Source organism: Bombina bombina, chromosome 1, assembly GCF_027579735.1.
Source record: "Bombina bombina isolate aBomBom1 chromosome 1, aBomBom1.pri, whole genome shotgun sequence".
Classification (NCBI taxonomy): domain Eukaryota; kingdom Metazoa; phylum Chordata; class Amphibia; order Anura; family Bombinatoridae; genus Bombina; species Bombina bombina.
In genome coordinates, this window is record NC_069499.1 from 643,613,424 (window position 1) to 643,637,255 (window position 23,832).

The 23,832-nt window shown below is 40.9% G+C and overlaps 1 protein-coding gene across 2 annotated transcripts in view; it reads left to right on the plus strand.

Moving 5' to 3' along the window:
- Nucleotides 1–23,832, plus strand: part of TAF1 (TATA-box binding protein associated factor 1) — a 239,984-nt gene that overhangs the window by 13,665 nt on the left and 202,487 nt on the right. For both annotated transcript variants that reach the window (XM_053699102.1, XM_053699103.1), the window contains exon 5: nucleotides 1,664–1,902. In XM_053699102.1, coding sequence (XP_053555077.1) covers nucleotides 1,664–1,902 — 239 coding nt within the window. The remainder of the gene's footprint in view (nucleotides 1–1,663; nucleotides 1,903–23,832) is intronic.

The following is a 23,832-nucleotide window of genomic DNA, read 5'->3' on the forward strand; positions in this document are numbered from 1 at the left end:
ATATGTATAATGGCTATTACAGCAAACTCATTGCTGAGCATAGTCTAATTTAGTTTGTGTTTGTTCTAGTGTTCTGCAGGGGTAGTGATGGCAGTTGCTGAGCAATTTAGACCATGGTTATTGTTGGTGACTGTTGTATTGTCTATGAACTTGTAGTCAGGAACAGACTGGATCAACAACTTGAGAACTGCAGGGCACACTTTACACAGGAACAGGACCCCTTGGAAGAGAACATAGGCAATGAGAGGTGCTCTGCGATGTATAGGGACAGGGTGTGATGTCACACCTCCCTGTTTGACTCCTCTGCTTCTTTATATCAGACACATTCACAATATGGCCAGAAGTATGTGCACAGCCCTACTAATGAGTTCAGCCTCATCCATTACTAACAGGTGCACAAAATCCAGCACATAGCCATGAAATCTCCATAGACAAATATTGGCAGTACAGTGGGCCATACTGAAGAGCTCATTGACTTAAAAGTAGCTCAGCTATAGGAAGTCAAATTGTGAAATTTCTACCCTACTAGATCTGTTCCGGTCAGCTGAAAGTGTTATTATTGTGATGTTGACTCATCTAAGGGCAACAACAGCCGAGTTATGAAATAGCAGAGCCGGCAAGTTCTGAAGTTTGTAACATATAAAAATCACCTATGATCTGTTGCATCATTCACTACAGAGTTCCAAACTGCCTCTGGAAGCAACATCAGCACAACAACGGTGTGTCAGGAGCTTCATGAAATGCACTTCCATGACCGAGCATCTGTACACAAGCCTCACATCAACATGTGCAATGCCAAGCATCGGCTGGAGTGGTGTAAAGATCCCAGAATAATGGAAATGTGTTCTTTGGAGTGATGAATTACACTTCACTATCCTGCAATCTGATCAAACAATCTGGGTGTGGCAGATGCTAGGAGAATGCTACCGGAATGCATAGTTCCTATTGTAAAGTTTGGCGGAGGAAGCATAATGGTCTGGGTTTTTTTTTCAGGGTTTGCGCTAGGCGCTGCTTTTGTCAATATTTTCTCCAAATTGATCCAACTTCCCAAAAGGGGAACATAGGGTCAGATTTATTGACAGACATTGTGCACATGTAGAGAACCTGTTCATCTGGGATCACAGCCAATTGTGTGAGAGCAGGATGTGTCAATCACCCTGGTCTGATTAGTTCAGGATTATTTTAATTCTCCACCTCAGAGGCTGCTCCTAGGTGGTAACTCACCATAGAACAAGCTACTGAGTTGTTGCTCGTTCCTGGTAGAGGGCTTCTCTCTCTGTATGCATTTGTCAGGGCCGGATTGGGCCGCCGGGATACCGGGAAAAATCCCGGTGGTCCGTCTAAAACACTACTTCTAAAAAAATACAGATGCCGCCTCACATGTCTACACCTCAAGGGTCATTTGTAGTTACATAAATTTGCGCCATAGTGAAGGCCATGCCATCAGGTTTCAGTTCATTGTGAGTTCTTAGTCTGCTTTTGTTTTTGCAAAGAAATTTGACATGATAGTATTTGATATTTTGTTGCATAACTACAATTTTGCAATTGCTTAAATCAACCCATATAATACATGGCAAAATATGACATCCAGTCTCCATCTAGTCTCCATTCTTACAGTAAACTGTAACCATTCAAGCTATTTATTTGTTTTATTCTCTTCTAGCTCCTGAAGAGGGAGATGGGATTATTCTTCCCTCCATCATTGCTCCTTCATCTGCAGCGGACCGGGCAGACTTCAGCAGTTCTTCAGATTCTGAATCTGAGACTGGGCCTCAGGATAAAGGACAGGAAGAGGGCAAGGAGCGTATACTGACTTTGCCTCTAGCGGGCATTATGCAGAGAGATGCCACCAAATCACTTCCAAGTGTTACTGATCTTTTTCCAGAGTTCAGACCTGGCAAGGTACGTTAATGTTTGCTTCACCAGCTTCCTTGTTATTAGTTGGGATAATAAAAAATAATTTGCTCTTTAATGTTCTGCCTTTCTTAAAGGGACAGTCTACACCAGTATTTTTATTGTTTTAAAAGATAGATAATACCTTTATTACCCATTCCCCAGTTTTGCATAACCAACACAGTTATATTAATATACTTTTAACCTCTGTGATTATCTTGTATCTAAGTCTCTGCAAACTGCCCCTTTATTTCAGTTCTTTTAACAGACTTACAGTTTAGCCAATCAGTGCCTGCTCCCAGATAACTTCACGTGCATGAGCACAGTGTTATCTATATGAAACACATGAACTAACACCCTCTAGTGGTGAAAAACTGTTTAAAAGCATTCTGAAAAGTGGCCTTCAAGGTCTAAGAAATTAGCATATGAACCTCCTAGGTTAAGCTTTCAACTAAGAATACCAAGAGAACAAAGCAAAATTGGTGATAAAAGTAAAATGGAAAATTGTTTAAAATTACATGCCCTATCTGAATCATGAAAGTTTATTTTGGCCTAGACTGTCCCTTTAAAGGAATAGTGTAGTCAAAATTAAACTTTCACGATTCAGATAGAACATGCAATTTTAAGCAACTTTCTAATTTACTCCTATTATTAAATTTTCATCGTTCTCTTTGTATCTTTATTTAAAAAATCAATAATGTAAGCTTAGGAGCCGGCCCATGTTTGGTTCAGCACCTAGGTAGTGCTTGCTGATTGGTGTCTAAATGTAGCCACTTTTTTTTTTATTAAATAAAAATACAAAGAGAAAAAAGAAAAAATTATAATAATTTTGACTAGACTATCCCTTTAAAATGCTTTTATTTGCTCTGTGCTTGTGACTGTTTTCACATTAGGTTTCTTCTCACAGCCAATGTGATGTTTTTGATTATATCCGCAGTCATCTCTAAGTAGGTGACACCACTAATTACATCTAACAAAGCACAGATAGAACTTTGTAAAACCGTGCTCTGTAAATCATTAAACTTTTATTTCTCTTGTTAAGTGTAGTCAGTCCACGGGTCATCCATTACTTATGGAATATATCTCTTCCTAACAGGAAGCTGCAAGAGGATCACCCAAGCAGAGCTGCTATATAGCTCCTCCCCTCACATGTCATATTCAGTCATTCTCTTGCAGCCTAACTAAAGATAGGTCGCTGTGAGAGGTCTGTGGTGTTTTTTAACTTAGTTTATTTCTACAATCAAAAGTTTGTTATTTTAAATGGCACCGGAGTGTGCTGTTTATTCTCAGGCAGCATTAGAAGAAGAATCTGCCTGCGTTTTCTATGATCTTAGCAGACGTAACTAAGATCCACTGGTTGTTCTCATCTGAGGAGTGAGGTAACTTCAGAGAAGGGGATTAGCATGCAGGGCCCCCCTGCAAATGAGGTATGTGCAGTAATTATTTTTCTGAGGAATGGAATTGACTGAGAAAATACTGCTGATACCAATGTAAAGTAAGTTCAGCCTTAAATGCAGTGATAGCGACTGGTATTAGGCTGATGAGTGTGTGTACACTGAATGTATTTTTCTATGGAATGGAATTGACTCTGAAAATACTGTTAATACTGAAATAATGTATGAGCCTTAACTGCAGTAAAAGCGACTGGTAGCAGGCTTATTAATAACAATTCATAACTTTTCAAATGTATGTTTAAAACGTTTACTGGCATGTTAATCGTTTTTTGTGAGGTACATGGTGATAAAACTTATTGGGGCATGATTTTTACCACATGGCCATCTTTGTTTTCTGCATAGAAACAGTTTTCTGAGCTTCCCCACTGTTGTAATATGAGTGGGAGGGGCCTATTTTAGCGCTTTTTTGCGCAGTAAAAATTCAGTCACAATCTGTCTACTACATCCTCCATGATCCAGATCGTCTCTAGAGAGCTCAGGGGTCTTCAAAATTCATTTTGAGGGAGGTAATCAGTCACAGCAGACCTGTGACAGTGTGTTTTGACTGTGAGAAAAACGTTAATTATTAAATTGTTATCCGTTTTTGGGTATTAAGGGGTTAATCATCCATTTGCTGGTGGGTGCAATCCTTTGCTAACTTAATACATTTACTGTGAAAAATTGGTTGCTATAACTATTTTGGTTCATTGTTATTTCAACTGTGACAGCTTTTTGTGCTTCTTAAAGGCACAGTAGCGTTTTTTTATATTGCTTGTAAATTTATTTAGAAAAGTATTTCCAAGCTTGCTAGTCTCATTGCTAGTCTGTTTAAACATGTCTGACACAGATGAATCTCTTTGTTCACTATGTTTAAAGGCCAATGTGGAGCCCAATAGAAATTTGTGTACTAATTGCATTGATGCTACTTTAAATAAAAGTCAATCTTTACATGTAAAGAAATTATCACCAGACAACGAGGGGGAAGTTATGCCGACTAACTCTCCTCACGTGTCAGTACCTTTGCCTCCCGCTCAGGAGGTGCGTGATTTTGTGGCGCCAAGTACATCAGGGAGGCCCTTACAAATCACTTTGCAAGACATGGCTACTGTTATGACAGAAGTATTATCTAAATTGCCAGAATTAAGAGGCAAGCGCGATAGCTCTGGGTTAAGGATAGAGCGCGCGGATGAGGTGAGAGCCATGTCAGATACTGCGTCACAGTTTGCAGAACGTGAAGACGGAGAGCTTCATTCTGTGGGTGACGGATCTGATCCAGGGAGACTGGATTCAGAGATTTCTAATTTTAAATTTAAGCTTGAGAACCTCCGCATATTGCTAGGGGAGGTATTAGCGGCTCTGAATGATTGTAACACGGTTGCAATTCCAGAAAAATTATGTAGGTTGGATAGATACTATGCGGTACCGGTGTGTACTGACGTGTTTCCTATACCTAAAAGGCTTACAGAGATTATTAGCAAGGAGTGGGATAGACCTGGTGTGCCTTTTTCCCCTCCTCCCATATTTAGGAAAATGTTTCCTATAGACGCCACCACACGAGACTTATGGCAGACGGTCCCTAAGGTGGAGGGAGCAGTTTCTACTTTAGCTAAGCGTACCACTATCCCGGTGGAGGATAGTTGTGCCTTTTCAGATCCAATGGATAAGAAATTAGAGGGTTACCTTAAGAAAATGTTTGTTCAACAAGGTTTTATCTTACAGCCCCTTGCATGCATTGCGCCTGTCACTGCTGCGGCCGCATTCTGGTTTGAGTCTCTGGAAGAGGCCATTCGCACAGCTCCATTGGATGAAATTATGAACAAGCTTAAAGCACTTAAGCTAGCTAACGCATTTGTTTCTGATGCCGTCGTACATTTAACCAAACTTACGGCTAAGAACTCCGGATTCGCCATCCAAGCGCGCAGAGCGCTATGGCTTAAATCATGGTCAGCTGATGTGACTTCTAAATCTAAATTGCTTAATATTCCTTTCAAAGGGCAGACCTTATTCGGGCCCGGCTTGAAAGAAATTATAGCTGACATTACGGGAGGTAAGGGCCATGCTCTACCTCAGGACAGGGCCAAATCAAAGGCCAAACAGTCTAATTTTCGTGCCTTTCGTAACTTCAAAGAAGGAGCAGCATCAACTTCCTCCGCTCCAAAACAGGAAGGAGCTGTTGCTCGTTACAGGCAGGGCTGGAAAGTTAACCAGTCCTGGAACAAGGGCAAGCAGGCCAAGAAACCTGCTGCTGCCCCCAAGACAGCATGAAGAGAGGGCCCCCTATCCGGAAACGGATCTAGTGGGGGGCAGACTTTCTCTCTTCGCCCAGGCTTGGGCAAGAGATGTCCAGGATCCCTGGGCATTGGAGATCATATCTCAGGGATATCTCCTGGACTTCAAAACTTCTCCTCCACGAGGGAGATTTCATATTTCAAGGTTATCAGCAAACCAAATAAAGAAAGAGGCGTTTCTACGCTGTGTACAAGACCTATTACTAATGGTGGTGATCCACCCAGTTCCGCAGACGGAACACGGGTATGGATTCTATTCAAATCTATTTGTGGTTCCCAAGAAAGAGGGAACCTTCAGACCAATCTTGGACTTAAAAATCCTAAACAAATTTCTAAGAGTTCCATCATTCAAAATGGAAACTATTCGAACCATCCTTCCCATGATCCAAGAGGGTCAGTACATGACCACAGTGGACTTAAAGGATGCCTACCTTCACATACCGATTCACAAGGATCATTATCGGTACCTAAGATTTGCTTTCCTAGACAGGCATTACCAGTTTGTAGCTCTTCCCTTCGGATTAGCTACGGCTCCAAGAATCTTTACAAAAGTTCTGGGCTCACTTCTGGCGGTACTAAGACCGCGAGGCATAGCAGTGATTCCGTACTTAGACGACATTCTGATACAAGCGTCAAGTTTCAAACTGCCAAGTCTCATACAGAGATAGTTCTGGCATTTCTGAGGTCGCATGGCTGGAAGGTGAACGTGGAAAAGAGTTCTCTATTACCACTTACAAGAGTTCCCTTTCTAGGGACTCTTATAGATTCTGTAGAGATGAAAATTTACCTGACAGAGGCCAGGTTATCAAAACTTCTAAATGCTTGCCGTGTCCTTCATTCCATTCCACACCCGTCAGTAACTCAGTGCATGGAAGTAATCTGCTTAATGGTAGCGGCAATGGACATAGTACCATTTGCGCGCCTGCATCTCAGACCGCTGCAATTGTGCATGCTAAGTCAGTGGAACGGGGATTACTCAGATTTGTCCCCCCTACTAAATCCGGATCAAGAGACCAGAGATTCTCTTCTATGGTGGCTTTCTCGGCCACATCTGTCCAAGGGGATGACCTTTCGCAGGCAAGATTGGACGATTGTAACAACAGACGCCAGCCTTCTAGGCTGGGGCGCAGTCTGGAACTCCCTGAAAGCTCAGGGATTATGGACTCAGGAGGAGAAACTCCTCCCAATAAATATTCTGGAATTAAGAGCAATATTCAATGCTCTCCTAGCTTGGCCTCAGTTAGCAACTCTGAGGTTCATCAGATTTCAGTCGGACAACATCAAGACTGTGGCTTACATCAACCATCAAGGGGGAACCAGAAGTTCCCTAGCGATGTTGGAAGTCTCAAAGATAATTCGCTGGGCAGAGTCTCACTCTTGCCACCTGTCAGCGATTTACATCCCAGGCGTGGAGAACTGGGAGGCGGATTTTCTAAGTCGCCAGACTTTTCATCCGGGGGAGTGGGAACTTCATCCGGAGGTCTTTGCTCAACTGATTCATCGTTGGGGCAAACCAGATCTGGATCTCATGGCGTCTCGCCAGAACGCCAAGCTTCCTTGTTACGGATCCAGGTCCAGGGACCCGGGAGCGGTGCTGATAGATGCTCTGACAGCCCCTTGGGTCTTCAACATGGCTTATGTGTTTCCACCATTCCCGATGCTTCCTCGTTTGATTGCCAAGATCAAACAGGAGAGAGCTTCGGTGATTCTGATAGCGCCTGCGTGGCCACGCAGGACCTGGTATGCAGACCTAGTGGACATGTCGTCCTGTCCACCGTGGTCTCTGCCTCTGAGACAGGACCTTCTAATTCAGGGTCCTTTCAACCATCCAAATCTAATTTCTCTGAGGCTGACTGCATGGAGATTGAACGCTTGATTCTATCAAAGCGTGGCTTCTCGGAGTCGGTTATTGATACCTTAATACAGGCTAGGAAGCCTGTTACCAGAAAAATTTACCATAAGATATGGCGTAAATATTTATATTGGTGCGAATCCAAGAGTTACTCATGGAGTAAGGTTAGGATTCCTAGGATATTGTCCTTTCTACAAGAGGGTTTAGAAAAGGGCTTATCTGCTAGTTCGTTAAAGGGACAGATTTCTGCTCTGTCTATTCTCCTACACAAACGTCTGGCTGAAGTTCCAGACGTTCAGGCTTTTTGTCAGGCTTTAACTAGGATTAAGCCTGTGTTTAAGACTGTTGCTACGCCGTGGAGCTTAAACTTAGTTCTTAATGTTCTTCAAGGCGTTCCATTTGAACCCCTTCATTCCATTGATATCAAGCTGTTATCCTGGAAGGTTTTGTTTTTGATGGCTATTTCCTCGGCTCGAAGGGTCTCTGAGTTATCTGCCTTACATTGTGATTCTCCTTATCTGATTTTTCATTCAGACAAGGTAGTTCTGCGTACTAAACCTGGGTTCTTACCTAAGGTAGTTACTAACAGGAATATCAATCAAGAGATTGTTGTTCCATCACTGTGTCCTAACCCTTCTTCAAAGAAGGAACGACTTTTGCATAATCTGGATGTAGTCCGTGCCCTGAAGTTCTATTTGCAGGCAACTAAAGATTTTCGTCAAACTTCTTCCCTGTTTGTCGTTTACTCTGGACAGAGAAGAGGTCAAAAGGCTTCGGCTACCTCTCTCTCTTTTTGGCTTCGTAGCATAATACGTTTAGCCTATGAGACTGCTGGACAGCAGCCTCCTGAAAGGATTACAGCTCATTCTACTAGAGCTGTGGCTTCCACCTGGGCCTTTAAAAATGAGGCCTCTGTTGAACAGATTTGCAAGGCTGTGACTTGGTCTTCGCTTCACACCTTTTCAAAATTTTACAAATTTGACACTTTTGCTTCTTCGGAGGCTATTTTTGGGAGAAAGGTACTTCAGGCAGTGGTTCCTTCTGTTTAATGTTCCTGCCTTGTCCCTCCCTTCATCCGTGTACTTTAGCTTTGGTATTGGTATTCCATAAGTAATGGATGACCCGTGGACTGACTACACTTAACAAGAGAAAACATAATTTATGCTTACCTGATAAATTTATTTCTCTTGTAGTGTAGTCAGTCCACGGCCCGCCCTGTTTTTAAGGCAGATCTAAATTTTAATTAAACTCCAGTCACCACTGCACCCTATGGTTTCTCCTTTCTCGTCTGCTTTGGTCGAATGACTGAATATGACATGTGAGGGGAGGAGCTATATAGCAGCTCTGCTTGGGTGATCCTCTTGCAGCTTCCTGTTAGGAAGAGATATATTCCATAAGTAATGGATGACCCGTGGACTGACTACACTACAAGAGAAATAAATTTATCAGATAAGCATAAATTATGTTTTTCAAAATCTATGTCCCTTTGATGAGTTTCTTATTGTATTCCTTCATAGAAGTCACCCCACTCTTGTGCAAACTCGATTGCATATTCTCGTATACGCTAACCCAATATGAATATTTTACATTCCAATGTCTTTCACATAAAAGAATATTTTCTATTTATGCTTAAATACACATTTCTACATATAGCTGATGTTTTTTGGTAATTTATTAAATCAAGGTTAAAAAGACATAACGTTTCGGCACATTACTGTGCCTTTGTCAAATGTCAAAAATACAGCTGAGAAAACCTAAAAGCAATGACAAACATACATAAAACATAACCTTTTATACCCATCTTACCGCTTCTTACAACATAAGCGTACCGCCATTCAGCACATGTGAGTGACGTCATCAATGTGCGCCGACGCCCGTGACGTCATGACGTGCGTGACCACATTGCCATAGCAACACAATATACATAACAAAGGCAATAACGCTAGCGGCTATGTGGAAAAAGGATAGTGATGTATACCCCCAAGGCAGAACATACAGTGATCTGAGATGTCATCGCAGAAAATGCAGCATGTCTGCAGAAAGAATGTGACACCTGCATGAACTGTCAGCGATTTAACTTTGCAGCACTGATCCACATTAGGCCGTTCTTTTCAAACAGAGATGTGCTCTGGCTGCATTGTGTACATTTTTCTTAACAGTGCATTCAGAGCAAAGTGCTGTTTGAAGTGAACAGTCAAATATGCAGTAGAGCTGCAAAGCAGCAGTGTATTGATTGTTGACTGGCTCTCAGGGATTTTTCCAAACCCACCCCCCTAGCCTGTCCCAGTCTGCAAAGCTGTTTTTTCTGAATGTAAGACATTAGTATGAGTAATGCACCTTTTTTAATTCTACACTTCTATGTTAGCCAAAGAGAAAAAGGAAACAAATTTATTCAAGGGACATTTTATAAAAATTTTTTTGTCTGCAGCTAATTTGCAATGACTACTGCACTATATTATAAAACTTAAAAAATGGCTTTATTCTCCAGTTAACCAACACATTGCAATTGTACTGGTGCTTTAGTGTAACTGCCTAATTTACAATTGAATTTTATTTAAAAATGACCCGCAGAAACATTTTCACTAATAAAATCTCATCGCAGAAAGTGAAAAAATGTTCTGCCTCTGGGATGTATACCCATACACATTTACATTACATACCATAGCTGTTAGAAAAAACTGTGGGGACAAACAATACCAAAGTGCTTAATTCATAGCACATTATAATGAGCATATTGCACTATTATGGCTTGTTAATGCTTCAAATAGGACCCCACTGTTAAAACAATAAATAATGTGTAATAAAAATATACAGACTATGCACACTTAAAACACAGCCAATCACATTCCACATTGCATGGTACCTAACCTAATAGGCTATGTAATACAAATACACCAGATGTCAAATAAGGCTAAGATTAAAAAGCCAATTTTTACATATATGAACCCACACCATCAACAGTGAAAACCATATATTAAATACATTGGACTGCTTCAAAGGCCAATAGAGTATGTTAGAAACTTTCACAGACAGTGAGAACCCTCAGCATGGGGGGTACGTGGTCGATCAACATTGATCGCAGGCTTGAAACACCATGTTTAAACTTGATGAAGTGCAACAGGCTGGTCAGATTCGCCCTTAGTAAGTGCCTCACGAATGGCACAACGATGATTGTCCATCCGTTCACCGTTGGTTACCGTTGTCCCGATGTATACCCTTGAACACAGGCATATCAGCATGTACACCACAGGACAACCTATGGCGTATTGTATACCTATGGTTGTTATGTGGATGTTGGAATGTATTGCCCCTAAGCATACCATTACAGGTGATACAATTACCACATGGGAAACAGCCCATCTTAGCTGATTTCAACCATGTCTCCTTTTTGTAGTTTTTCACAGGATCAGTTTTGACCGACAGGTCTCTCAAGTTGCTCGCTCTGCGGTACACTATCCTGGGGGCAGTGGACCTCTGAAATGGGAGTGTAGTGTCCGTCTCCACTACCAGCCAGTGTTGTCGCACAGCCTTTGCCAGGTTGTCACATCTGGGCGCAGATGTGGTGATCAGATTAAGTTGTCCAGAATTAGCAGTGGCCAATTTATTGGTGTTCACAACAGCATCAGTGTTCAGCAACCTCTCCTGGATAGCTCCAATCTCCTCTCTGGCATAGCCCCCTTTTTTTCTCCCATCTCCATCAATTGTGTCCGCATAATGGATTTCTCACTGTTATTCCTGATGACCTGAGTAAGCTGCAAGGTGACAATCCCCCTTCTTTTAATGCCTGGGATGAAAACTTCATCAAGCAAAGAATTGCGATCTGTCGGTTTAGTATATAACGATGTACCAAACCGGTATTGATCACAGGCATCAATCTTGAAAATATTAAGGTCCAAAAAATGCACAGTGCATATGTCATGTTCAAGCTTAAATCTGATGGGACTTGCCAAGGAGTTCAAACGTGACACCCACTCATGTAGCTCATATTCGCTACCCCTCCATACTAAGAAGATTATACAAATTTACTAGGTAATGATGTCCTAGTCACCATGGATGTTGACAGTTTGTACACTGTGATCCCTCACACAGAAGGAGTTGAAGCTGGGACTGGTAACGTTTCATATAATAGTCCCCCGATTGAGTTCTTGTTTGAACTATTAATATTTTGTTTAGAGAAAAACTACTTCAAATTCGAAGTTGATTATTTCCTCCAAGTTGCAGGCACTGCCATGGGTTCAAACGTTGCACCCACTTATGCTAATCTGTACATGCTTGGTATGAGCAAGAACTTATGAAACCATTTGACCATCCAAATGTACAGTATTACACACGCTACATTGACAATGTCTTCTTAGTATGGAGGGGTAGCGAATATGAGCTACATGAGTGGGTGTCACGTTTAAACTCCATTCTTAATTCTGGACAACAACTTAATTTGATCACCACATATGCACCCAGATGTGACAACCTGGCAAAGACTTTGCGACGACACTGGCTGGTAGTGGAGACGGCCACTACACTCCCATTTCAGAGGACCACTTCCCCCAGGATAGTGTACCGCAGGGCGAGCAACTTGAGAGACCTCTTGGTCAAAACTGATCCTGTGAAGAACTACAAAAAGGAGACATGTTTGAAATCAGCTAAGATGGGCTGTTTCCCATGTGGTAATTGTATCACCTGTATTGGTATGCTTAGGGGGAACACGTTCCAACATCCACATAACAACCATAGGTATACGATATGCCATAGGTTGTCCTGTACAAGTACATTTGTGGTGTACATGCTGATATGCCCGTGTTTGAGGGTATACATCGGGAAAACGGTAACCACCTTCCATGAGTGGATGGACAATCATCGTTGTGCCATTCATGAGGCACTTACTAAGGGCGAATCTGACCAACCTGTGGCACTTCATCAAGTTTAAACATGGTTTTTCAAGCCTGCGATCGATGTTGATCGACCACGTACCCCCCATGCCTAGGGGCGGCACCCAAGCAAAAAAATTGCTACAATTAGAAAGCAAATGGATCTACCGGATGGACACTCTAGCCCCAAGGGGCCTCAATACCTCCTTGGATTTTATCCCCTTCTATTGAAGGATGTGACATATGAACCGAATACTGATTGGGTTCTCACTGTCTGTGAAAGTTTCTAACATACTCTATTGGGCTTTGAAGCAGTCCAATGTATTTAATATCAATTTTTTGATGTATAGGTAATACTGTATATGGTTTTCACTGTTGATGGTGTGGGTTCATATATGTAAAAATTGACTTTGTAGTCTTAGCCTTATTTGACATCTGGTGTATTTGTATTACATAGCCTATTAGGTTAGGTACCATGCAATGTGGAATGTGATTGGCTGTGTTTTAAGTGTGCATAGTCTGTATATTTTTATTACACATTATTTGCTGTTTTAACAGTGGGGTCCTATTTGAAGCATTAACAAGCCATAATAGTGCGATATGCTGATTATAATGTGCTATGAATTAAGCACTTTGGTATTGTTTGTCCCCACATTTGTTTTTTAACAGCTATGGTATGTAATGTAAATGTGTATGGGTATACATCACTATCCTTTTTCCACATAGCCGCTAGCGTTATTGCCTTTGTGATGTATATTGTGTTGCTATGGCAATGTGGTCACGCACGTCATGACGTCACGGGCGTCGGCGCACATTGATGACGTCACTCACATGTGCTGAATGGCGGTACGCTTATGTTGTAAGAAGCGGTAAGATGGGTATAAAAGGTTATGTTTTATGTATGTTTGTCATTGCTTTTAGGTTTTCTCAGCTGTATTTTTGACATTTGACAAAGGCACAGTAATGTGCCGAAACGTTATGTCTTTTTAACCTTGATTTAATAAATTGGATATTTTACTCAAGACCACTGAGTGCCTGTGCCTTTGGATTGTTATTTTTATATATATAAATATGTATATATGTATGTGTGTGTGTGTGTGCATGTAGGTACAGATATTTATAAATACATAAAACCTTCTGCTATGTGCAGAACATTGGAATATGAAATATTTACACAGTAAATACATAGTTAAACATTACACCTTTTTATAAATGTTTTTTTTTCATGCTTTCATCTACTTAAAGTGGTTGTCAATCCTAGCGTTTGTGAAATACTTCATGCTGAAAGCTCCTTTATTTGTTTCAAGCATTTGGTGCTCAAGCAGCCTACGGCAGAACGCTGTTTTGCTAAGAGGTGACGTTTCCTCCTCTTAGCAAATGGCTGTGTGTTCCAGCAGACGCCAAGCTGGATTTCCTGCACAGATAAGAGGTGAAAACGTTACCTCTCAGCAAATTAGCTCCCTTCACCACCCTGACATGTTTTGCCGCGGATAATTCAATATCCTTTAGTCTTACAATAATATTCAATTCATAAAACAGCATAGGAATAACAGATACCAAATATGATGTACTGCCGATATGCAAATATAGGATGCCGAGGATAGAGCCCGGATTGAATTGGGCGAGGACGTCATAGGTAGGAGTGTTAGGTCATGGCACGCTATAAAAAAACGCTGGAGAGGCCGGCCTTCACCTTTTGAAAAAGCAGCAATGCGGCAAAACATGTCAGGGTTGTGAAGGGAGCTAATGGGAGCTCTAAAATATTAATTTCAATCTCTCCTGATGAAGGCAAACCTTCATCATAAGCAGAGGGTTTATTTACATAGTATTTGGCAATATAATTTGACTTCTATTTATGCATGACCACTTAGGTGTTTGCAAACAGACGATTTACCTACAATTGATGTAGCAATAGCTCCACATTTAGCATTAAAACCCGGATAATACTGTAGAGCAGAGCTTTCCAAACTTTTCAAGTTGGTGACACACTTTTTAGACCTACATCATTTCGCGACACAGTAATTAATTCAGTTGTACTAGCAAACAGGAGGTTAAACTAACTTGTTTTAAGAGATATGGACACATACATAAATGATATAATAACAAAATGTATTTACAAGTAACAGTATGTATGTGCAAGAATTAAAAAAAGTTTAATACCAATAGCTACGTACTATTTTAATGGGATGTATGAGGTTGATGGGATGAACACAGTTTCTGAATATTTGGTGGAATATTAGATAAAGACACTTGCATTTCATCATCAAGCATTTTTAAGCTTCCACTTCCTATCCCTATATCAAGAGCAGGAGCAGCAATGCACTACTGGGAGCTAGCTGCAGAAAATAACCCCTCTGACTTCAGCTCAGCGTTTAAGCTGCTGTCCTCTAAGCTCTGTGAGTCCGACTGACTACTGCCCGCACTGCAAACACACTGCTGTCCCACTCACTGACTAAACGTGCAGTCACAAGCCGATTGAGGAGACTACACGTGCAGTCAGGGGTCAATGTTCCACCGAAGCCAATGGGATTAGTTTCCGTTCCCGCTAAGCAGCGCCAATACGTTAAGATAATCTGTGACCCACTAGGTATCAATCACGTGTCAAGCACGTGATATGCATCGCAGGCAGGCGGAAAGTCGGAAACCAAATAAAATGTAAAAAAATTGTGCTGAAGCAGGAACACACCTACACACTGCCCCTGACACACTGTGTCATGACACACAGTTTGGAAAGCACTGCTGTAGAGTAAGTGTTTAATGTAATTACAAGCAGCAATAATAGTGTTATTTACATTTCATTTTAACCATTTGTTATGGTAATAATTGTCTCAATAGCATATAACACTGCTCATACTTCTGATTTTAACAGCTGCTGATTAGATATGTTACCTTCAAGATATAATTAGCTGTTACAATTTAGGCAGTTGAATATATCAGTTGACTTGCAACATTTGTATCCAATTTTTCTGGGCTCTTTGCCATATGCAGTCTAGGCAGTAATCATCCTTCTTTATTATCAGCAGGTTAATTAGAGGTTGCTATGCACAGAATTAAAGGGACACTAAACCCAATTTTTTTCTTTCATGATATATACTAATATATTTTCTGTCATACACTATTTAATCCTACAGGGAATTTTTTATACTTAGACACGGGTTAACTTATAAGACCCAGAGAGGTTAATATCTCTTTCCACTCGTAAACAGTATTATGCTACCACTAACTCTGACCCTAAGTAATAATAATTATTGAATCATTAGAACTATTGCAGCACTACTTGGGTATCCCTAATAATTTTTTTCATTTGTAATCCAATATCTAATAAAGTAGTTTTTTTTAAGTTGCACCAAACACTCATATTTCTGATAATATACATTACTCCCACTATAACTAACCGTTTTGTTGTATACTAACTAAGAACCTGGAGTGCTTACACTTGTATCATTTGTAGTGGCCTTTACCACTATTGTAGTAAAATAGCACTTTTATATATATATATATATATATATATATATATATATATATATATATATATATATATATATATCCGTGATGTGCAGTGGCTAGGATACACCTTCATTCTTTAGGTATCCTTTGTTGAAGAAATAGCAATGCACATGGGTGAGCCAATCACATGAGGTATCTATGTGCATCCGCCAATCAGCAGCTACTGAGCATATTTAGATATGATTTTCAACAAAGGATATCAAAAGAATGAAGAAAATTAGATATTAGATGTAAATTGGAAAGTTATTTAAAAGTGCATGCTCTTTCTAAATCATATAAGAAAACATATGGGTTTCATGTCCCTTTTAAATGGTGTCTTGGAAAACTGGTCAACTTAGTAAACATCTGATTTTAGTCTAAAGGATTGTAACAGAAACTCTTGCCAGATAACAAAATGCTTGCTCTGATTATGAGATATAGAAATCCATGCCCATTAACCCTTTCGTGTCAGGGCTAAAGTGCCTACATCGGAACAACTGTTTCGATGTAGACAAATTGAAACCACGCGATCGTGCACACGATTCCGAGATTTCAATTATTGGATCGCGTCTGGGGGGCGTCCCTACAACCCTAGGAACGCCCTCCAGACCGAGATCAAATCCTGACAGCACAGAAGGCTTCAGGACAGCCGTTAGCTATGACGTTCTATTCCGTCATAACGGCTTTAAAACCCAGTCTAATTATGACGGAATAGAACGGCATAACGGCTTTAAAAGGTTAAAATATGTTTAAAACATACTTTTTACTTTAATGCTGCAAATTATGTTTATAGATTCTTTCATTATTCAGTAAATATAAAAATGTCTTGATCCAGTGACAGCTGGTGAAATTTAAAGATGGTGGGGCGCTTGACCCCACCCCTTTAAATAAAGCCACACCATCAGATGGCACTACCAATTCATTAATTAAATAAATAAAAGGTAGACAGAAACACAGAAAAGCACTCGAGGGAGAGAGAGACGGGGGGAGAGAGACACAGAGGGTTAGAGAGAAAGAGAGAGAGAGACACAATGACACACAGAGGGTTAGAGAGAAAGAGAGAGAGAGACACAATGACACACAGAGGGTTAGAGAGAAGGAGAGAGAGAGACGCAATCACACACAGAGGGTTAGAGAGAAAGAGAGAGATACACAATCACACACAGAGGGTTAGAGAGAGAGAAAGAGAGAGAGACACAATCACACACAGAGGGTTAGAGAGAGAGAGAGAAAGAGAGACACACTCACACACAGAGTGATAGAGAGAGAGAGAGACACAATCACACACAGAGGGTTAGATAGACACAATCACACACAGAGGGATAGAGAGAGAGAGAGAGAGAGAGAGACGCAATCACACACAGAGGGTTAGAGAGAGAGAGAAAGAGAGACACAATCACACACAGAGGGTTAGAGAGAAAGAGAGATACACAATCACACACAGAGGGTTAGAGAGAGAGAGACAATCACACACAGAGGGTTAGAGAGAGAGAGACACACAATCACACACAGAGGGTTAGAGGGAGACACAATCGCACACAGAGGGTTAGAGAGAAAGAGAGAGATACACAATCACACACAGAGGGTTAGAGAGAGAGAAAGAGAGAGAGACACAATCACACACAGAGGGTTAGAGAGAGAGAGAGAAAGAGAGACACACTCACACACAGAGTGATAGAGAGAGAGAGAGACACAATCACACACAGAGGGTTAGATAGACACAATCACACACAGAGGGATAGAGAGAGAGAGAGAGAGAGAGAGAGAGACGCAATCACACACAGAGGGTTAGAGAGAGAGAGAAAGAGAGACACAATCACACACAGAGGGTTAGAGAGAAAGAGAGATACACAATCACATACAGAGGGTTAGAGAGAGAGAGAGAGAGAGAGACGCACACAATCACACACAGAGGGTTAGAGAGAGAGAGACAATCACACACAGAGGGTTAGAGAGAGAGAGAGAGAGACACACAATCACACACAGAGGGTTAGAGGGAGACACAATCGCACACAGAGGGTTAGAGAGAAAGAGAGAGATACACAATCACACACAGAGGGTTAGAGAGAGAGAAAGAGAGAGAGACACAATCACACACAGAGGGTTAGAGAGAGAGAGAGAAAGAGAGACACACTCACACACAGAGTGATAGAGAGAGAGAGAGACACAATCACACACAGAGGGTTAGATAGACACAATCACACACAGAGGGATAGAGAGAGAGAGAGAGAGAGAGAGAGACGCAATCACACACAGAGGGTTAGAGAGAGAGAGAAAGAGAGACACAATCACACACAGAGGGTTAGAGAGAAAGAGAGATACACAATCACACACAGAGGGTTAGAGAGAGAGAGAGAGAGAGAGACGCACACAATCACACACAGAGGGTTAGAGAGAGAGAGACAATCACACACAGAGGGTTAGAGAGAGAGAGAGAGAGACACACAATCACACACAGAGGGTTAGAGGGAGACACAATCGCACACAGAGGGTTAGAGAGAAAGAGAGAGATACACAATCACACACAGAGGGTTAGAGAGAGAGAAAGAGAGAGAGACACAATCACACACAGAGGGTTAGAGAGAGAGAGAGAAAGAGAGACACACTCACACACAGAGTGATAGAGAGAGAGAGAGACACAATCACACACAGAGGGTTAGATAGACACAATCACACACAGAGGGATAGAGAGAGAGAGAGAGAGAGAGAGACGCAATCACACACAGAGGGTTAGAGAGAGAGAGAAAGAGAGACACAATCACACACAGAGGGTTAGAGAGAAAGAGAGATACACAATCACACACAGAGGGTTAGAGAGAGAGAAAGAGAGAGAGACACAATCACACACAGAGGGTTAGAGAGAGAGAAAGAGAGAGAGACACAATCACACACAGAGGGTTAGAGAGAGAGAAAGAGAGAGAGAGACAATCACACACAGAGGGTTAGAGAGAGAGAATGAGAGAGAGATACAATCACATAGATGGTTAGAGAAAGAGACACAATCACACACAGAGGGTTAGAGAGAGAAAGAGAGAGAGAGAAACAATCATACACAGAGGGTTAGAGAAAGAGACACAATCACACACAGAGGGTTAGAGAGAAAGAGATAGAGACATAATCACACACAGGGTTAGAGAGAGAGAAAGAGAGAGAGAGACACAATCACATAAAGAGGGTTAGAGAGAGAGAGAGAAAGAGAGAGACACAATCACATACAGAGGGTTAGAGAGAGAGAGACACAATCACATACAGAGGGTTAGAGAAAGAGAGACACAATCACACACAGAGGGTTAGAGAGAAAGAGAGACACAATCACACACAGAGGGTTAGAGAGAGAGAGAACGAGAGAGACACAATCACACACAGAGGGTTAGAGAGAGAGAAAGAGAGAGAGACACAATCACACACAGAGGGTTAGAGAGAGAGAGAGAGAGAGAGAGAGAAAGAGAGAGACACAATCACACACAGAGGGTTAGAGAGAGAGAAAGAGAGAGAGACACAATCACACACACAGGGTTAGAGAGAGAGAAAGGGAGAGAGACACAATCACACACAGAGGGTTAGAGAGATAGAAAGAGAGACACAATCACACACAGAGGGTTAGAGAGAGAGAAAGAGAGAGACACAATCACACACAGAGGGTTAGAGAAAGAGAGAGAGAGACACAATCACACACAGAGGGATAGAGAGACACATAATGGATGAGAGAGTCAGAGGCGAAGAAAGAGAGACAGAGAGAGAAAGAGACCATGGGGGAGAACGACACATAAGGAGAGAGATGGATAGATAGGGAGAGAGACACACACACGGGGGGGGGGAGGGACCACTGCATTTTTATGTAATAAAACAGCAGAGCTACAGAGAGTTCAGAAAGTGAGACTATAAATTAGTGTGAAGTACAGAGGCAAGCTGCTAAGGTGTAAATTTTGAGTAAACAAAATACAAAAACGATCTTTAAACTGCTGTAAAATAGTATAAAAAAACCCTAAACCACATTCATTAAATTATCATTTTCACTAACAGAATCCCTTTCAGTAAAATCTAAGGTTGCAGAACTTACTTCAATAAAATGTGGCTAAAACACTGCATCTCTTCCTGCTCTGTAAGGAAGAGACAGTGGCACATTCCACTGCTCTTAGAGGGGAAGTAAAGAACTCTCTTTTTTCACTTTAGCAAAGGTGACAGCTTCACAGGACAGCAACAAAATAAATGAAAGTTGTTTTTTTCCGTTTTTGTTTTGTTTTATATGATTTAACATCCAGCCCCAACCCTAAGTTCCACTTAGTAATGCCTCTCACTGGATTGGGTCAACCCAAATAGGACTGCCTCAAATAAGCACTTATGGGCCATGCAATGATCTTAACCACTTTCATCCAGTAGGTGGCGCAGCATATAGTGTAATGGTGGGCAGACCTGCTTGTGCCTCTCCATTGCACAACATGTAGCTGAGGAAAAAAAAAATTGCAATTTTTTTTTAAAGTCAATAAAAAAATATATATAGTTTTGCCCGTATGAGAGGTGAAGCCCTGCCTCACCTGCCTCTAGTGACTGCACATCACTATATATATATGTATTTATGTGTATATACTGTATGTCTGTAAATTTATATATAAATATGTGTATGTATGTATATATATGTTTAAGCCATTTGACAGCTTGTTTTTTCTAACACCTAGATCTCATATCTTTGAGCCTTTATAACTTTTATATGCAATATATGTTTTTTTTAATTTAATTTTTATTAGTTATTATGAATATGACTATACTTTGTAATGTATTTTTGATGTGTTTTGTGCAATTTTTTAGTTTAGCAAAAATGTTAACCAGAGCGTAAATCACGATTGCATTCAAGTGATCGCGTTTACTTTCAAGTCGTAATACAAGCGGTAAGCCCAGCGAGCACAATCCCCGAGATAAACCCCTTATCGCTTGTGCGCAAACGTAATTTGGCCCTAAATTGGTAAAGATTGTTTTCTTTTACAAAGATATGATGAGTCCACGGATTTCATCCTTAATTGTGGGATATTAACCTCCTGCTAACAGGAAGTGGCAAAAATCACCACAGCAGAGCTGTATATATAGCCCATCCCTTATGGATATGGAAGAAGTTTTCTGCCCTGAGGTTGATGATCTTAGCAGACGTATCTAAGATCCACATTGGTTCCCACAGATTGCTGAAGGTAGAGTAAGAAATCTTCAGAGTGGAGAACAGCTGCATGCTATAAGCATTGAGGTATGTTCAGTCTTTTTTTCTGAGGAGACCTGTTATATCAGAATAGCTGACATTTTTCTTTGCTATAAAAGGGGTTAAAGTGGACCTAGTTTTAAAGGAAAAAGGTGTTACTTTAAATCCTTTATTTTAACGTTTTTTGTGTGACATATTGGGTGTTTGTTATTGACACTGGGAGAGGCAGCTCGTTATTTTATTTTTATTAAGGGCTGCAGCATTATGAGTTTGTGCAGCATTATGAGTTTGTTTTTTGGGACCACTTGGATTTTTGTTCTAACCGCTTCCTATGCGGTATTTTGGATTTGTTTGTGATCGCCCTTAATGGGCGGGGCCTATTTTTCATGCGTTCCGACACGCAGTACATTTTGGCTCATTAGGCATCAGGCATGAGCTCCGGTTAGGCCTAAACTTATGCTCTGATGACCGGATCGTGGTAGAGTTGTTTTCAAGTACTTTAAGGGAAGGGGTCATTTTTTTTTTTAATAAATTGTATTTTTTCACTATAAATGTCCTGATAAGGTTATTTTTTGCCTATTGCTCTTAGGTGCAATAATTTTTGGGCACATTAAATATGTGTTGCTAATAAAATTTAGTTTTTTTTAGCTATTTTAGCAGTTTTGGAAAAATTGTATGCTTTTTTATTTTTTAAAGGCGCAGTAAATTTTTTTAAGATATTGTTAGTCTATTCAACATGTCTGACATTGAGGATACTAATTGTTCTATGTGTTTAGAAGCCATTGTGGAACCCCCACTTACATTGTGTACCTCTTGTACTGAAAGGGCCTTACAATGTAAGAAGCATATTTTAAGTAATAAAAGTATGCCTAAGGATGATTCTCAGTCTGAAGGGAATCAGGATATGCCATCTAATTCTCCCCAAGTGTCACAACCTTTAACACCCACACAAGCAACACCAAGTACTTCTAGTGCGTCTAATGCTTTTACTCTGCAGGAAATGGCTGCAGTTATGTCAACTACTCTTACAGAGGTATTATCCAAATTACCAGTGTTACAGGGTAAACGCAGTAGGTCAGGTATTAATGTAAATACTGAATCCTCTGATGCTTTAATAGTTTTTTCCGATGATCCCTCACAGTGTTCTGAGTTGGGGGTTAGGGAATTGCTGTCTGAGGGTGAACTTTCTGACCCAGGAAATATATTACCTCAGACAGATTCGGACGTTATGTCATTTAAATTTAAGCTTGAACACCTACGTCTGTTAGGGAGGTTTTAGCGACTCTGGATGATTGTGAACCTATTATAATACCACCAGAGAAATTGTGTAAGATGGACACATATTTAGAGGTACCTACTTACACTGATGTTTTTCCGGTTCCTAAAAGAATTTCAGAAATTGTTAAAAAGGAATGGGATAGACCAGGCGGCATACTGTTCTCTCCTCCTCCTACTTTTAAGAAAATGTTTCCCATATCTGACACCATTTAATACTTGTGGCAAACGGTCCCTAAGGTGGAGGGAGCTATATCTACTTTGGCTAAGCGTACAACTATACCTATTGAGGATAGCTGTGCTTTCAAAGACCCTATAGATAAAAAAATTAGAAATTATTTATACATCAAGGTTTTCTTTTACAACCTACGGCTTGCATTGTTCCAGTAACTACTGCAGCAGCTTTTTGGTTCGAAGCTCTAGAAGAGTCTCTGAAGGTTGAGACTCCATTAGATGATATTCTTGATAGAAAGGCTCTTAAGCTAGCTAATTCTTTTATTACTGATGCTGCTTTTCAAATTGCTAAATTAGCAGCAAAAAATGCAGGTTTTGCCATTCTGGCGCGTAGAGCGTTATGACTCAAATCTTGGTCTGCTGATATGTCATCAAAATCTAAGCGTTTGGCTATTCCTTTTAAAGGTAAGACCCTATTCGGGCCTGAATTGAAGGAGATCATTTCTGACATTACTGGAGGTAAAGGCCATACACTACCTCAGGATAAGTCTGTTAAAATGAGGGGTAAACAGAATAATTTTTGTTCCTTTCGAAACTATAAAGGAGGACCCTCTGCTTCTTCTTCCTCCACAAAGCAGGAAGGGAATTTTGCTCAATCTAAGTCAGTCTGGAGACCAAACCAGACTTGGAATAAAGGTAAACAATCCAAGAAGCCCGCTGCTGCTTCCAAGACAGCATGAAGGGGTGGCCCTCGATCCGGGACCGGATCTGGTAGGGGGCAGACTTTCTCTCTTTGCTCAGGCAAGAGATGTTCAGGACTCCTGGGCACTGGAAATAGTGACCCACGGGTATCAACTAGAATTCAAGGATTTTCTCCCAAGGGGGAGATTTCATCTTTCACGATTATCTGTAGACCAGATAAAGATAGAGGCGTTCTTACGCTGTGTAAAAGACCTCTATACTATGGGAGTAATTTGTCCTGTTCCAAAGCTGGGACAGGGGTTTTACTCAATCTTTTTGTAGTTCCCAAAAAAGAAGGAACTTTCAGACCCATTTTAGATCTCAAGTGTCTAAACAAATTTCTCAGAGTCCCATCGTTCAAAATGGAGACTATACGAACAATCTTACCAATATATGACTACCGTGGACTTGAAGGATGCATACCTTCATATCCCTATTCACAAGGATCATCATAGGTTCTTAAGGTTTGCCTTCCTGGACAAACACTATCAGTTTGTGGCTCTTCCTTTCGGTCTTGCTACGGCACCCAGAATTTTCACAAAAGTTCTAGGGTCTCTTTTAGCGGTTCTCAGACCACGGGGCATAGCAGTAGCGCCTCACATGGACATAGTATTGTCTTTCCTGAGATCTCACGGTTGGA